Raw genomic sequence first — 16766 nt, forward strand, 5'->3', positions numbered from 1 at the left:
TAGCTGATTTTCCCTCCAGTTGTGGGGGCCAGAATTAAATGTTTGCATTTATCTGTAATATAGGAGAGATACTTTTAGGATGCATTTTCTTAGGCCAGATGTAATGGCATGTGCCTATAATTCTGTCAGAGGCAGAGGCAGAGGCAGAGGATCACTTTGGGGGCAAAGTAACCTGAGCTACCCTAGTGAGTTTCAGGCCAGCCTGGGCTACATGCCAAGACCCTTTCTCAATAAGGGTGGCGTGAGGGAGAGAGGGGCTGGTTATGTATAGCGAGGATTTGGGTTCCAGTATTTGTAATATCCAGAGGAGAACTTGGCTCGTAGATTCAAAAGAGAAAGACTGATTGTTTTCCTTGTACAACTCCCTGACCCGCTGGGCTCCCGAGTCAGCAAGGCCACTGAAAGCCGCAGTCCTTGGCCTCTGCTTCTCTCTCCCTCCATGTAGCTCCCCTCAAGTCTTAAAAACCACCTGTAGCCAAGACACGAAGCTGAGTTTTCTTGGTTTTAGTTGGTTAATTTAGTGCATGTGTACACATGCATGCACACACACACACACACACACACACACACACACACACACACACAAGGATAATTTTTAGTTCTCTTTTACCTTTACCTATGACCCAGGGATCAAACTGGTTGCCAGACTTGGCTGCAAGCACTTTTCCCTGCTGAGCCTCTCTCTAGCCTTGAGTTTTCTTTTTCTGGTTCTATACTGCTTTCAGAGTAAAACCAGTCAAGGCTGGGGCTTCTGTAAGTCAGAATTTTTTGCTATTTAATGGGATGTGCATCGTAACGAAAGCATCCGAATAGTGTTGGTCAAATAATAAATACCACAGGAGCAGTGGAGAGCACAAACAAAGCATGTCGCTGGGTGGGTTGGGAAGCTCAGTGGGTAAAGGCATTGCCTCCAAGCCTGATGACCAGAGCTGGATCCTCCAGACCCATGGTGGGAAGGAGAGAACAAGCCCCTGCAGGACAGGTTTGTCCTCTGACCTCCACAGGTACGCCATGGCACTTGTAAGTGCACACATGCATGCACACAAGAATAGATAAAGAAAATGTAATGAAGCGTTTGAGGAACAAAACACGGCAGTTGTCCTGGAGTGTGTGCACTCTCTCTAGACATCTAGAATGGTGTGTTTGGGGCATTAGGAAGGCTTGCTTTCCTCGAAGGGCGTGTTCAGGTGTAAGCGAGGAGGGCGAAAGAATGTGGAGGGAAAGGGCTTGTAGCGATTCCCCAGGTAATCATGGTCTGTGTTTCCATGGTGCTCCAGTTGTCCATCTTTAAGTCTTGATCTCTGGTTGGCGCTGGCACCGTGCCTGCAGGAAGATGGTGGTGCTGCGGCAGCTCAGGCTCCTACTCTGGAAGAACTATACTCTGAAGGTGAGTGCAGGCCCACGGAAGGGTGGCCCTTGTCCAGCCAATCCCCAGGGAAAGCCCTAAAGGACAGAGTGCTGTGACTGTCACCAGCTTGGCCATTTCTCTTGTAGAAACGGAAGGTCCTAGTGACAGTCTTGGAGCTTTTCCTGCCCCTGCTGTTTTCTGGGATCCTGATTTGGCTTCGCTTGAAGATCCAGTCGGAGAATGTGCCTAATGCCACTGTTTACCCAGACCAGCACATCCAGGAGCTGCCCCTGTTTTTCTCATTCCCTCCACCTGGGGGGAGCTGGGAGCTCGCCTATGTCCCTTCCCACAGCGATGCTGCCAGGACCATCACAGAGGCAGTGAGAAGGGAATTCATGATCAAGATGAGAGGTGAGACCAGGGACTGAGGAGATTCCTGCAGTTGGTGAGGTGTGACAGTATTGCCTCCAGGTTGCAGGGAGAGCCAAGTCCGTACTCTGACTCATCGTGTTGGCTGCGTACCTCCCGTCTGTCCAGAGCTGAGGGGAACCAATGAAGAAGCGTGTGGCAGTGTGGGTCATATCAGGCTCCACAGCCTCTTCTTGTGAGAACAGAGACAGGCAGGCAGACTCAGTGAGGAGAGCTGTTTATTCTGAGAGCAGAGCACAGTTTAAGTACATAGTACAGCTGACCTTCCTGGGAGAGGGTTTCAGGGGCGGCCCTGATATCACTGAGCCCTGTGGAGGGAACGGCCCAGGTAATACATGCTAGCCTTCTCTACATCTTTACTCTCTCTTTCCCCTCTTCCTGTGGGCATGTACTTCTTATAACTTGTTTTATCCAACAAGTGATTACAGAAAAGCCCTGGATGTAAAAGGAGGCCAGAAGTCACTTGAGCAACTCCAATTTTCAAAGCTTGGTGGCACACACCCTTAATCCTAGTACTTGGGAGGCAGAGACAGGTGGATCTCTGTGAGTTGGAGGCCAACCTGGTCTACGGAATGAGTTCCAGGTTAGCCAGGGCTATATAGAAAGACCCTGTCTAACAATAATAAAATAAAATAAAATAAATGAATCGTGCCATGGTCGGGCGTGAGAGACTCAGGGTGGGGTGAACAGGAGAGCGCTGCAGCCGCCTTAGCCTGCAGCCCCTGCCCCGCCTTGTGACAGTTTTCTGTGACATGGCCCTGCTGCAGGCCTACTATGCCACCCTGATCCACACTGCAGCAGATTAGCCTAAGTCTCTGCCAAGACAAAAGCCACTTATTTCTGAGGGTTTCCAGAGCTCTTGCCGGTCTTGACAGAGAGCTGGCTTTCATCTGAAGTGCTCTGACACTCCCTGGCCTCTCGAGGGGCAGGGATGGTTGGGCAATGTGTGTTCTGGTGCTTTGTCCACAGTGCACGGCTTTTCCTCTGAGAAGGACTTCGAGGACTACGTTCGCTATGACAACCACTCCTCCAACGTGCTGGCAGCTGTGGTATTTGAGCACACCTTCAACCACAGCAAGGACCCCCTGCCATTGGCGGTGAGACTTTGACCTCCTTCCACACACACTGTGCTGAGCCTCAGTATCCTCTCACAGCCTACACCAGCAACTGCAGATGCTTTTCCTTAACCCCCACCTGCCCCACAGTGAAGACTAAACTGTCCCTCGGGACCGGCATGATATTCAGTCCCTACTGAGGGAGCGTGGTGGTGTTAACCTGTCAGTCCAGAGCAGTTTTAAAAGTCTACCCACCCTTGGGCAATCACTTCAGGTCCCTTTCCTTTGGGGGTTTTACAGAAGGTCTCTTTAGATAGAGTTACCCAGGAGAGGGAAGAAAGTAGCAGCTGTTTGGACTTACGTATGTCTTTAAAAACAAACACAGGAAGCTCTTTGCTTTCTGGATGGTAAAACTGAGCAACTGTCCCACATGTGGTGGCAGCCTTCCATTGATCCTGCCTATGTGGCATTGAAAATAGGATATTGCTAGGCATGGTGGTGCAGTCCTTTATTCCCATCACTTGGGAGACAGAGGCAGATGGATCTCTGCGTTTAGGCCATCCTGGTCTACCTAGCAAGCTCTAGACCGGATGAAGATAGGCAGTCAGGCAGTCAGACCCTGTCTCAAAAAAAAAAAAAAAAAAGGTATGTTGCTGCTAGGTAACAAAAGAGAAATGGCTACATATGTCCCAAAAGTACCCCTGTGTGTCCCCCTGTCCGTGCTGGGAAGAATGACTCCATCTGGGGCTAGGGAGGTCTCAGCAGTTAAGGGCATTAGCTGCTCTTCCAAGGGACCCAGCACCCACATGGCAGCTCACAAGTGTCTGCAGCTCCAGTTCCAGAGGACCCAACACCCTCAATGCACATAAAAAAATAAATCATAAGAAAAAAAGTGTGACTCCCTCTGATGTTTTGAGGCAACTGGGGTAATTTCCCGATGGGGCATGGTGAGTTCCCGGTGACAACCCCGCCTAGTGAGGAAATGCCTTCATGGTACTCCAGCCTCAACTCTGCAGGCTGCGTCCTTTAGAGCTGTGGGCTGTCAACTCTGTTTCCACAGGTGAGATACCACCTACGCTTCAGTTACACTCGAAGAAATTACATGTGGACCCAAACAGGAAATCTTTTCCTCAAAGAGACTGAAGGCTGGCATACCGCTTCTCTTTTCCCGCTTTTCCCAAGCCCAGGACCAAGGGAACCTTCATCACCTGATGGCGGTGAACCGGGTAAGAAACACAAAATGAACTGAGCTGAGCAGGAAAGGTATGGGCAGAGCGAGGCCTTACACCAGTCAGTAGACCTGTGTCAGGAGAAGCTTCGGCTGTCATACCAGCTGCTGCTGGCTGACCATGCTGGGACGTAGTTCCCCAGCCTGTCCTGTTTCTTGAAAGCAGCAGCAAAGTATCTGTTAAGCCAGGCACAGTGGTCCATGCCTTGGATCTCAGTACACAGGAGGCAGAGACAGGCAGATTTCTATGCCTTAGAGAACAGCTTGTCTTATATAGCGAGTTCCAGGACAGCTAAGAGATCCTGTCTCCAAAAAGAAAATCTGGGGCTGGAAAGATGGCTCGGGGGTAGAGAGCACTGGCTGCTGCTCTTCCAGAGGACTGGAGTGATTCCCAGCATGCACATGGTGTCTGAAACTGTCTGTAGCTGCAGTCCAGGGGAATCCGTGTCCTCTGGCTTCTACAGACACTAAGCAAGAACGCCTGTGGTACACAGACATACAGGCAGGCAAAACACTGAGACATAGAAAATAATTTTAAGGTAAAATAAAGTAGGTCTTAGAGGAAAAGACTGAGAGATTTCAGTATGGACAAACTCACAATTTGTTCCCAAAAGAAAAACCCCCATCACTGAAACATTTGCAGCAGCTGACAAAGGGAAAATGTCATAAGCCAGGAATAGTGGGCCAAACCTGTGCCAAGACTTGCCCAGATTGTTTAGAAGTTCATGAAAGCCTGCATGGGTTAGAGGGAAGGTTATCAACACTGGCATGTGGCAGGCCATGTCCAACCCCACTTTTGTCCCAAACTCACTAACCACATCCTGGTAAGTATATGACCCTCCCTCAGTCCCCACCAGGGATGATGAGATGGCTCAGGGTAAGGGCGTGGACCCATGTTTGATTCCCAGCACCCACATAGCAGCTGATAGTTCAGTGTAATCCCTGTTCCAGTTGACCAGGCATGTACATGGTACACAGCCTTATATGCTGCAAAACACCTATTCACGTAAAACATTTTTAAAAATTATTTAGTTTTAAATAAAAAATATCTTTGCTGGTGATATATACTTTTAAATTCCAGCTAGGCCCCCTAGGGCTACACAGAGAAATCTCCCCTTGAAAAAACAAAAAAAAAAAAAAAAGAAAGAAAGAAAGAAAGAAAGAAAGAAAAAGAAAAAGAAAAGAAAGAAAAGTCCACCAGAGTCTGACAGAACAAGAGGATATTTTCCATGATTTAACTTATGGTCACAAACATTTCCCCAATGGACACCTAGTGGATTACGGAATGATAACTTCATGCCTGAGACTGTGTCTTAGTCAGGGTTACTGTTCCTGCACAAACATCACGACCAAGAACCAAGTTGGGGAGGAAAGGGTTTACTCAGCTTACACTTCCACATTGCTGTTCATCACCAAAGGAAGTCAGGACTGGAACTCAAGCAGGTCAGGAAACAGGGGCTGATGCAGAGGCCATGGAGGGATGTTTCTTACTGATTTGCTTCCCCTGACTTGCTCAGCTTGCTCTTATAGAACCCAAGACTACCAGCCCAGGGATGGCACCACCCACGGTGGGCTGGGTCCTCCCCCCTTGATCACTACTTGAGAAAATGCCTTACATCTGGATCTCATGGAGGCATCCCTCAAGGGAGGCTCCTTTCTCTGTGATAACTTCAGCTTGTGTCAAGTTGACACACAAAACCAGCCAGTACAATTGACCCTTTGTCAACTTGACACACAAACACATCACTATTAAGCCTCAACCCTTACTTTCTTATTTATCCCCAAGATCTAAATAACTTTTAAGAGTCCCACAGTCTTTACAAATTCTTATGTATTAAATTTTCTAGCCCTTTAAAATGTCCAATCTCTTTTAAAATTCAAAGTCTCTTAACTGTGGGATCCACTAAAATACTTTCTTCCATCAAGAGGGAAAAATGTCAGGACACAGTCACAATCAAAAGAGAAATCAAACTCAACTGTCCTATTGCTGGGATCCATTCGCAGTCTTCTGGGCTTCTCCAAGGACTTGGGTCACTCCTCCCGCTCTGTCCTTTGTAGCACACACCTGGTCTTCTAGGCTCCACCTGCCTGTGCTCCACTGCTGCTGCTCTTCTTGGTGATCATCTCATGGTACTGGCATCACCAATACCCTGGGGTCTTCCACTGTAACTAGGCTTCACCAATACCCTCTCACAGGCTCTCTTCATGGTTCCAAGCCTCAACTCCTTTGCATGACCCCTTCAGTCCTGGGCCATCAATTGCAACTGAGGCTGCACCTTCACCAGTGGCCTTCCATGGCCTCTCACAGTGACAATCCTTAGCTGCTCTTCATGACCCCTTCATGTCTTCAAAACCAGTACCACCTGGGTTACTCTTACACATTACCAAGTCCAGCCATAGCACGAGGTACAACCTTGGATTTCTCTGGATCACAGCCTCTTTGTGCTCTCAGAAAACACTTCCCAGAAGATTTCACCTCAGTGATGCTGGTCTCTTCTTAATCACCATTAATTTCTTAGCTCCAGCTGACCAGCATCAATAGTCCCAGTAATGCAAAGGTCTTGCTTTAGTAGTTCTGGTATCTTGTTAATCACAGCTGATTCTTCAGCCCCAGCTAACCAAAACCACAGAATCTTCACAATCAAAACAGGCCCTGATAAGAGTCTGTAATCTTCCCTCTGAATTTTCACAAGTCAGGCCTCTATCTTCTACACTGTTCTCAACATTATCTTCCAAGCTCCTACAGAACATCCCACAGAGCTCTCAACACCTAATGATTCTTCTAGCCCAAAGTTCCAAAGTCCTTTCACAGTCCTCCCCAAAACATGGTCAGGCTGTCACAGGAGTACCCCACTATGCTGGTACCAATTTGTTTTAGTCAGGGTTTCTATCCCTGCACAGATATCATGACCAAGAAGCAAGTTGGGGAGGAAAGGGTTTATTCAGCTTACACTTCCCATGTTGCTGTTCATCACTAAAGGAAGTCAGGACTGGAACTTAAGCAGGTCAGGAAGCAGGAGCTGATGCAGAGGCCATGGAGGGATGTTACTTACTGGCTTGCTTCCCCTGGCTTGCTCAGCTTGCTTTCTTATAGAACCCAGGATCACCAGTCCAGGGATGGCACCACTCACAAGGGCCCCTCCTACCATGGATCAATAATTGAGAAAATGCCTTACAGCTGGGTCTCATGGAGGCATTTCCTGAAGGGAGGCTCCTTTCTCTGTGATAACTCCAGCTTGTGTCAAATTGACACACAAAACCAGCCAGTACAGACCAGTTTTCAATCTCCCTAGTGCTTTGACCATTTTATACAGTTCCTTATGTTGCGCTAACCCCCAACCATTGTTTTGTTGCTAACTTCATAACTTTTACTACTATTAGGAACTGTAATACAAATATCTGATATGTAAGGTATCTGATATGCAACCCCCAAAGAGGCTTCAACCTACAGGTTGAGAACCACTGCTTTAGACTTATCAAGTTGCTACCGTTATAAGGATGGAAATCACTAAGCCACAGGCTGTCTTCTGAGGAAACTATGTGGACAAGTAGCAGGCAGTCATTTGCAGAGAAAACAGTCATGAGAAGGCATGACTTAGAAAACAAAGTTTCTGGGGTCCCATTCTCAGCTGAACCCCTCACCAGCCCTGTGCTTCCCTGGGCTGTTTGTCTGGGACAGACATCTCTGTCTATCCAATGAGGCTAGCATTCACTCCTGTGAAGTGTCCAGTGGGGATTCTTGCTCCGCCAGCAGTGGCCTCGGCACACACCAGTGCAGTGGTATTATGGTCATAAAACCAGAGTGAGACAGAATAATGTCAGCACTTGGTAACTTATGCAGGAGTGCGGCTAGGATTTTGCTTTTCTCTAGGCTGGAACCCAGGTGAGCAGACAGTTTTGTATCTCAGGATATTTGTATCTAACCACTTGGGCCAGTAACCTTGTCCCTACTTTGTCCTGAGGCTGAGAGCTTGAGATCTCAGGCTGCCTTTTATCTTCTAATCCCAAACCGGCTTCTTCACTGGGCTTGTCTCTCTCAGGCCTTGTATGCCTTAGGGCACTGTGCTTGCTGCTGTTTCTGCCCTTTCCCTTTGAGCTTTTCATTTCACACCCTTTGGGGAGTCTAGAGGAGCCAGCTAAGGTAGGTCAAATTATGATCCCTAAATTGATGCCATCCCAATCATCCAGAACCGTGGCCTGTTTGAAGCAGAAGGAAATTAAGTCTGGTAGTCGCCTGGTTCAAGATAGGGACATTTTCAGTTACCCTCCAGAAGCCAGTGTAAATGCAGGATCCTTAAAAGTAAACACAAGCAGCCAGGTGGTGGTGACACTCAGAAGTCAGAGGCAAGTAGATCTCTGTGAGTGTGAGGTCAACCTGGTCTACAGAGCTAGTTCCAGGACAGCAGGGTTACACAGAAACCCTGTCTTGAAAAACAAACCTGAACGTAGACAGAGGCTGCAAAAGAAAGTGTGAGGCAAACTTGAGGAACCACCGTGTTGGTTTTCAAAGTAAAGGAAGGGACCATGTGCCAAGAAACGTAGCTATCACTACAAACTGGAGGAGGGAGGGATCACATTTTCCCTGACCCCTACGAGAGAACACAGTCCAGTAGACACTAATTCACACTCAGTTAACCCTGTGTCAGATTCCCAACCACCTGAGCTTCTAAAACAACAAAGCAAATCAAAACTTGTTTCAAAATGCCTCTGATGCCACTTGGGCAAAGGTCTCAGCCTCTATCTCCTCTCTGCCACCTTCTACCCTGAGTCACAATTTGGCACCAGAGCCATTAGCTTCTTTTTCTTGACTCTTAAACTGCTGGGATAGCCCTCAAGACCTCTCAACAAACAAGGCCTTCTACCTTCTTCGTTATCCTTGTGTTGTGATCCAGGAGTCGCCTCACAAACCACACGAACACCAACCAGTTAGACAGGGATGGTTTACTGAGCCTACACCCCGGGACTGACTGATCAGGGCCATGGTCCAGATTCGGGAACTGAACCATGACCCTGAATTAAGATCCTACAGGGTTTTTAAGCCTAAAATCCACAAACATCTGTGTTAAGTTATTCTACCAATCAGGATTTAGGGATAGGAGACTTCCTTAGGAACATGTCTTTATTGTACACTTATCCTGTTTCCATTGAATGGGGTGTTCAACTGTGGCAGGGGACTTGCCTTGTCTAATATTCATGTCCTAAATTGTCTACCAGGATGGGACTTGTCTAGTATTCATCCTTGACTTGTCAACCAACCAGGATGTCAGTTACTCACACACATGTCCCTTTCTGCCAAGTAGGATGTCAGTTCCCAGGGAGGTCTTGGGAACTTAAACTTTACTCGACCACTATTCAAAATGGAAGTCTTATTCCAAATAATTTCTTATATTGGGGCAGGTGTCTCTCTTATGTTGGAGTCCATCTCAGGGCAGCTTATAAAAACAAATACCATAAAACTCATACACAGGCACAGGAAGTGTTGCTGCATGGCTGGTTTGGGTCCAAGCTTATCGTGGTTAACTGTACAAAGCAGTTCTACTGACTTCCAAGGGCACAGAACAGAAGAGAATATGTAATCAACCTAGACATGAGAGTTTCCTAGTAACAGCAGAAACATGTGAGAAGATTTCCTTATAATAGTACCAGCACAAAATGGCAGGCTAGCCAGCTAACAGTTACCAGATCTTACCATTGCATCTAGGCCTTAATATTTCACCTCGGCATTAACAGCTGTATTTCTGTCTTCACTCTTAGTGGTTTATTTCCTGGTACCTATTTAGCCTAAGCTTTACCTATTAAGAATTTTCAATCCACCCGTTTGAGGAATACAGGGTCTCTCTCCCACCAAGTTCATATCAGGTTATGTGTGTTTAGTGTGTTAGGTGTGCATATGTGTGTAAAGTGTATGTAATGTGTTTGGTGTGGACATGTGTGTAGAGTGTGTATGAAGTAAAAACAAGGGTTCTTTGGAAAGTTGTTTGGTTGGTATTTTGCTGGGACAGACACATGACGGAACGTTGAACTGAAATGGACACAGGTGAAAGATTAAGAGAGACTTGCAAAGGAATGTTTAACTGAAGCAGACACAGGGAAAAGGATGCTCTACTAAAGCAAGCACGTGAAAGGACACGTGATGCAGCATTCTTCACAAACAACACGCATGTGTTGGTCCACCTCACATCGTGTAGTTGAGCTACATTTGTTGGGACTCCACGGAGAGAAATGAACCAATAAACTTCTGGTGGTCTGCTACAGCTTCTTGATGTTTCTGAGGACTTGGGTTGATTGGCAGAGTAACGTCAGCTGAGACAGACACAGAGGCTGACGTAAGACCCATGCTGAGACAAAACACATACTGAGACAGACACAGAAGACATGTGATGTTTAGAAAGAGTATAACTAGGACTTGACAGACAGTGACAGCGGCTAAACAAGACTTACAACACTAGCTATACAGTGCTTGTGGGTCTTGAGTCTTTCCTGAGTTTCACTGAGAGAGACACAGCCAAGAACTTCTCCAGATGTCCCTCCTGGTCTCCTGACTTATGCCAAGGCTGAGGCCTGGCTGTCTCTGCTGGGTAGTGCCACTGCTGCTGATCCTTGTTTGCTATCCCGACTCTACCAAACTAGACTGTGGATGTATCCATGAGGTGTTTGCAAGTAGATCGAGCCGCTGCTAACCTGTGAACTAAACTGCCAGTTTCCAGACAGCACAGACAGGAGTTACTCCAAAGAACCTTTCTAAACAGGTCCATTTCCCACAAATCATTTCTTTCCCACTTCCTCTGGTGGGTGATGGGCTATAAAGGAAGTTAAAATTGTTAGAAGCCATCATGAAATGTAAGTTGTAAAAAAAATTAAACTTAGGGGTTGGGGATTTGGCTCAGTGGCAGAGCGCTTGCCTAGGAAGCGCAAGGCCCTGGGTTCGGTCCCCAGCTCCGAAAAAAAGAACAAAAAAAAAAAATTAAAGTTATATATATGTGTGTTGTGTGTGCAATATATAGTATATGTAATATGTTTGGCATACATGTAGTTTTGTGTGTGTGTGTGTGTGTGTGTGTGTGTGTGTGTGTGTGTGTGTAAAACCATGCTCATGGGTAGGCAGTGGCCAGTGTTGAATGCCCTTCTTGGCACCTTTGACACAGTGTCTCTCACCGAACCACACCACTTTGGGCTAAGTTGGCTGGCCAGTAAGCTCCCAGGATCTGCCTGGCCTGGCTCACCCTGAAATGCTGGGTTTTACAGGCATGCACATGGTAGGCTTTCCTGAGGGCGACGCAGATTCAAAGCCAGGTTCTCATGCTTATGTCCCAGTGTTCTGACCCACCCAGCCTTCTCCCTAATCCTAAATCAAGCTATTTTTAGAATGTGATCGTGTTAAGGACGCGTGTGGCTTATGTTAATTATGAAGTAGAAGTGTCACTTAGCGATATGTAGCATGCTTTCTCTTCTCCTTGGGGCCACCGAATGGTGTCAGATGCGATGAGTGGTTCACAGAGTAGGGTATCAGGTAAAGTTACCATTGCCTCCCCTGGCCCTACCTCTGCTAAGCCAGGGAAGTGTGTCTTTCAAAGCCTATCCCTCCCATGAGCAGCACCGTGACACAGCTGTCCTCTGTTTCTGAACTCAGGGTACATCCGTGAGGGCTTCCTGGCAGTGCAACACGCTGTAGACAAAGCCATCATGCATTACCATGCCAACGCCTCTGCACACCAGCTGTTCCAGAAGCTCACGGTGATCACCAAAAGGTTCCCGTTCCCGCCATACATCTCAGACCCATTCCTCATTGCCATCCAGTACCAGCTTCCTCTGCTGCTCATGCTGAGCTTCACCTACACCTCCCTCACCATCATCCGGGCTGTGGTGCAGGAGAAAGAGAAAAAACTAAAGGTAACCCTCTGTGCATGGCTTCGCAGTATACTGGCGAGTCAATGTGAGAATGCTGGGTCCCGGGACTCCCTCAAAAGAGTCGGCCTGCCCGAAGGCTGCTGCCATGAGCCAGGGCTCCATCCTGTACGCTGGAACTATAAGGCCAGGATGTAGCGTGGACGCCCGCTATGGCACAAGTCAGGTGGCTCCACTTTGGCTCTGATCGTGGGTGTGCCCTCACCCTGCAGTCTCCGTTGGGGAGGTGGATTTTGGTTCGTTTTGTTTTTTGTTTTTTGTTGTTGGAGGTTTGTTTGTTTTATTTGGTTTTATCCAGACAGGGCTTCTCTGTGTAGCCCTGGCTATCCTGTAACTCAACTCTGTCAGCAGGCTTGGCCTAGAACTTGAGGGTTCAGTCCCTCCTGAGCACTGGGATTAAGGCGTGTGCCACCAACACTGCCTGGTTTGCTTCTTGTGTTTGTTGTTTGTCTTTGTTTCTGTTTTATATTATCTTTATAATTTTTTGTTCCTTTTTTTTCAACTTTTTTTTTCATATAATGTGTTTTGACTGTTTTTCTCCTCCACTAACCCCTCCAAGATCCTCCTGGTTTTTTGTTGTTTTTTTTTGTTTTGGTTTTTGGTTTTTTTTTTTGTTTGTTTGTTTTTTGTTTTGTTTTGTTTTGTTTTGTTTTCAGTGCTGGAAATGGAACTCAGGGGAATGTTTAAAAAAAAAAAAAGGGTTGGGGATTTAGCTCAGTGGTAGAGCGCTTGCCTAGCAAGCGCGCAAGGCCCTGGGTTCGGTCCCCAGCTCCGGAAAAAAAAAAAAAAACAAAAAAAAAACTCCCCCAGTGAGTCGCATGGCCAGCAAAGGGCTGCATTTGTACTTTCCTTGCCAGCTTTAGATTCCCAGAAGCCATAGGCAGTGCTGGTCGATGGAGGAGCTGGGTGTCCTCGCAGCACTGCTCAACAACCTGATAAACAGGAGAGAGGGGAAGGCATGCTCAGAGTGTCTCACCTTGCCCTGTTCTTCCACAGAGACAGGAAGTACCTTCCCTAAAAGGGTCTAGGCTTCTCCTAAGTGGGAATGAAAATTAATGGATGCCCAGGTCTCTTGTATGTCCTCAGCCACAAACTTGTCAAGGCTCACAGCCCAGTGTGGTCAGTATGGCCTGCAGAGTCTTTCTGCCAACCATGGGAGGGGCCGGGCTTCGAAACGCTCAACTTTGGTGCCTGCTGCCACACCCCTGGCTTTTGGGAATCAGCTCAAGCCAAGTGAAGGCTTGGGAGCATGCCTTGAGAGTTCAGAGTTGCTCCACAGCATGCAAGGCTTCCCTGGAGGACTCAGAGAATTCATCAACCTAACATCTACTGGGTACCTGTGCCAGACCCAAATGAGGCACAAGCAGAGCAGGGGGTTTCCCACATGACAGAGCTTAGTGGGCCCAGTTGGGTGGTAACTTCTCTCTCACGAAATAGAGCAGAGCCGGACCATGCTGAGTAGTGAACTGCGGGATAGGGCAGGCCATCATAACTCAGGAAGAAAGGGCAATTAGTTGACTATCAGGGATAGCTTCCCAGACAGGGTAGCATGTGCCACTGATAAAAGATAGACAAGAGCTGGATCTGTACACCACAGGGCTAAGAGCGGTTGGGCCGCATGCTAGACCACAGCCTTCTCTCTCCCCTCGTGTGCTGGATGATTCCTGCCTGTGCCCCACAGCCCAGGTCTCCTGGTCTACCTTCCTGTATGTGGCACTGTATGTATGTAAGCAGACTGGCCACACACGTGGGGCTTTGGGGAATAGCTAGCAGCATGTGGACAGGATAACAGCCTGGCCGTGATGCTGTCTCCCACTCACAGGAGTACATGCGCATGATGGGGCTCAGCAGCTGGCTACACTGGAGCGCTTGGTTCCTCATGTTCCTCCTGTTCTCCCTCATCGTGGTCTCCTTCATGACCCTCCTGTTCTGTGTCAAAGTAAGTGTGGCTTCGGCGAGGGCTCTGGGAAGAAGAGGGTGCAGAGAGCTCCACAACCCCTGAGCTCAGGGCAAGTCTTTCCCCTGCCGTAGAAGACAAGCAGGGCTTCTCCTGACCTGCACCTTAGACCTGCCTAGCCCGCTTCTGCCTTCCCTACCTCACCTTGCTGCTCTTGCTTGGGTCGGCCCATCCTACAGGTGAAGAAGGACATAGCAGTCCTTTCCAACAGCGACCCCTCCCTGGTTCTGGCCTTCCTGCTGTGTTTTGCAATCTCCTCCATTTCCTTCAGCTTCATGGTCAGCACCTTCTTCAGTAAAGGTGAGTCCTGTTGTTCCCCTTAGGCCAGAGGGCAGGGGTAATCCAAGTCTAGGGAAACTGAGGGGATTTATGCACAGTTAAGGAGTCAGAGGGTGAGTAGTTTTGATGGTGACCCAGGGCTGAACTGAAGAGCGAACTCCTGAGAGGCTGAAGCTTGAGGGAAAGGCAGACAGGAACACAGTAAAGCTCGAGCCTCCTGGAGTCCCCTAGGAAGGAGCTGGGCAGTGAATAGGGGTGGAGGGTACCTGGTGTGGGCCAAGAAGGATAGGCAGGATATGCAAGGGCAAAGGGAGTTGGCAGAAGCAGGCGCGCCCACCGTGGACCGCTAAGAATACTAGAAATGAAGCTTGATCCCCTTGCCCGTGTGATTGCTGGTGCAGTCAAGGGCGGCGCTGCTCTTTGAATTTTGGGTTCATCTTATTGTTGTCTTGTGCTTGTGTTTTCTCCCTTGCTGCCCTCTGCTGGACAGCAAATGCTTCCAAAAGTCTTTGGAGCTCCGATGGCTTAGAATATACAAACTATGCTTCTCGTAGTGGTTACCCTTAATTTGAAATGCTTTTAAATTTTTCCTAAGAATTAGTATGTCTCAGGTCGATCCATAACGTACTGGGAATCCCCAAGCTGCCTATTGTTTGTATTTTTTAAAAAAAAATTTGCAAAATAGTAGTTTAGTTGTTATTTTGCCTTCGAGCTGTTGCCAGCCTGCTTTGTGTGTATCCACTTGTGTGTGTGCTGCTTCAGGTGGGCACAGGACCTGCATGAGGGACCTAACAGCGCCAGAAGAAGCTGCAGCCCCCAGCACTGGGACCTGGGTGGGGTGGGGCTCTCCCGCTGTCACTCCTGCAAGTCTCCTGCAAGTGTATAGCACCCCGTGCTCTTTGTCCCCACAGCCAACATGGCAGCAACCGTGGGCGGCTTCCTTTACTTCTTCACCTACACCCCTTACTTTTTCGTGGCTCCTCGGTACAACTGGATGACACTGAGTCAGAAGCTCTTGTCCTGCCTCCTATCTAATGTTGCCATGGCGATGGGAGCCCAGCTCATCGGAAAATTTGAAGCCAAAGGTGAGTCTTGTCCTCAGGTCACCGTTTCCCGGTTCTTGCAGCTGAGGGAGCGTCTTGCCAAAAGTGTTCTGAGCAGTTAGCCTCCCCTCAGGTGGAAGGGAGGCCGAGCGAGGCCTTCATCAGAACACAAGCACTGAGTGTACCTACAGCTAGCTTGGCCCAGGTCTGACGGGGAAACAGCTCAGATAAAGCCAGTGGGAGCCAAATACAACCAAGGGTAAACCGCCCAGAGGCAGTGGCCACCCAGCTGCCCTGCCCAGTGACTGCATTTTACCAGATGGTTTTCGAGTCACTTCCTACTTTTGTTTTAAAGCTTTTTTTAAAATGTAGTTTTATTTTCAACTATGGTGTGTGTGTGTGTGTGTGCACACGTATGTGAGAGAAGATGCCACAGAGTCAAAAAGAAGGTATCAGCTACCCAGACCTAGAGTTACGAGGGATTGTGGGCCACCTGATGTGGGTGTTGAGAACTCAATTCCAGTCCCCTGGGAAGAGCCATCTTGCCATCCCCCTTAAAAACCTTGCTACATATTTTATTGTGAATGTTTGCATGCACACAGGAGCACACATGTGCCCCAGCATGTATGAACAGACAGCTCTGAGGAGTCTGTCCTTTTACCGTGGGAGTTCCTTCCGTCGTGTGAGCCCAGCAGCATATATCAAGTCAGCAGGACTGGCAGTGCTTGCCTGTGCCTGAGTTGTCTTGCCGGTTCTCTTCCTTCTTGACACCTCAGAGGGGCTGCACAGGGGACCTCAGAGCCAGGGAATTTTGAGGTCTTTGAGGCCCTCCCAGCTATTGGTGAGTGTAGAGTTAGCATGTCCTGCACCCTAGTACCTGCAACAACTGACCATGAAGACAGGGAATCCTGAGAGAGAAACCGGTGAGAGCCCTGGAAGAACATGTTCTGGTTTTTGTGAAATTTCCTGTCTTGAAACATCATGGAAGTCAACTGAAACCCTTGCTGGAACTGACTGACTAGTGCACTCTACATCTGCAAAGCCCATGGCGGATACTCAGAGTTCAGAAGCTCCGAGCCTCTGAAGATCAGCTCCTCTTATTGCAAGACCCCCGTGACTTATGGATAGGGCTAACCCCTCTAGCAGGAGAACACTGGAGAGGGGACCACAGACTGGGACATGGCCTCCCTTCTCCTGTTTGCAGGACAGGTGGAGGAGATATGAGTAACTGTGTCTGGCCACTACACATGACCCTGACATCCACTCTTGGGGGCTTTGCATGCTGTTCAGCTTTCCTGGAAGAAGTGCAGTTCATTTAAACAGGGTTTCTCTGTGCTCTCTGTAGCCCTGGCTGTCCTGGAACTCACTCTGTAGACCAGGCTGGCCTCAAAGTCAGAAACCCACCTGCCTCTACCTCCTGAGTGCTGGGATTATATGCATCCACCACTTCTGCCTAGCTTGTAATCTACCTTCTTTTTTTTTTTTTAAGATTTACTCATTTTATGTACATGAGTACACTTAG

At 48.2% G+C, this 16766-nt stretch overlaps 1 protein-coding gene across 4 annotated transcripts in view; it reads left to right on the plus strand.

Moving 5' to 3' along the window:
- Positions 1–16766, plus strand: part of Abca3 (ATP binding cassette subfamily A member 3) — a 57309-nt gene that overhangs the window by 11928 nt on the left and 28615 nt on the right. For all 4 annotated transcript variants that reach the window (XR_015630505.1, XR_015630504.1, XM_087571420.1 and 1 more), the window contains 8 exon segments: positions 1278–1387; positions 1495–1759; positions 2747–2874; positions 3893–4058; positions 11691–11950; positions 13788–13904; positions 14102–14222; positions 15113–15286. Coding sequence is in view for 2 of the 4 variants with exons in the window: in XM_087571420.1 (XP_087427546.1) it covers positions 1334–1387; positions 1495–1759; positions 2747–2874; positions 3893–4058; positions 11691–11950; positions 13788–13904; positions 14102–14222; positions 15113–15286 (1285 nt within the window). In the remaining 2 variants the exon portion in view is untranslated.

This window comes from Rattus norvegicus, chromosome 10, assembly GCF_021556685.1.
Source record: "Rattus norvegicus strain SHRSP/BbbUtx chromosome 10, alternate assembly SHRSP_T2T, whole genome shotgun sequence".
Classification (NCBI taxonomy): Eukaryota; Metazoa; Chordata; class Mammalia; order Rodentia; family Muridae; genus Rattus; species Rattus norvegicus.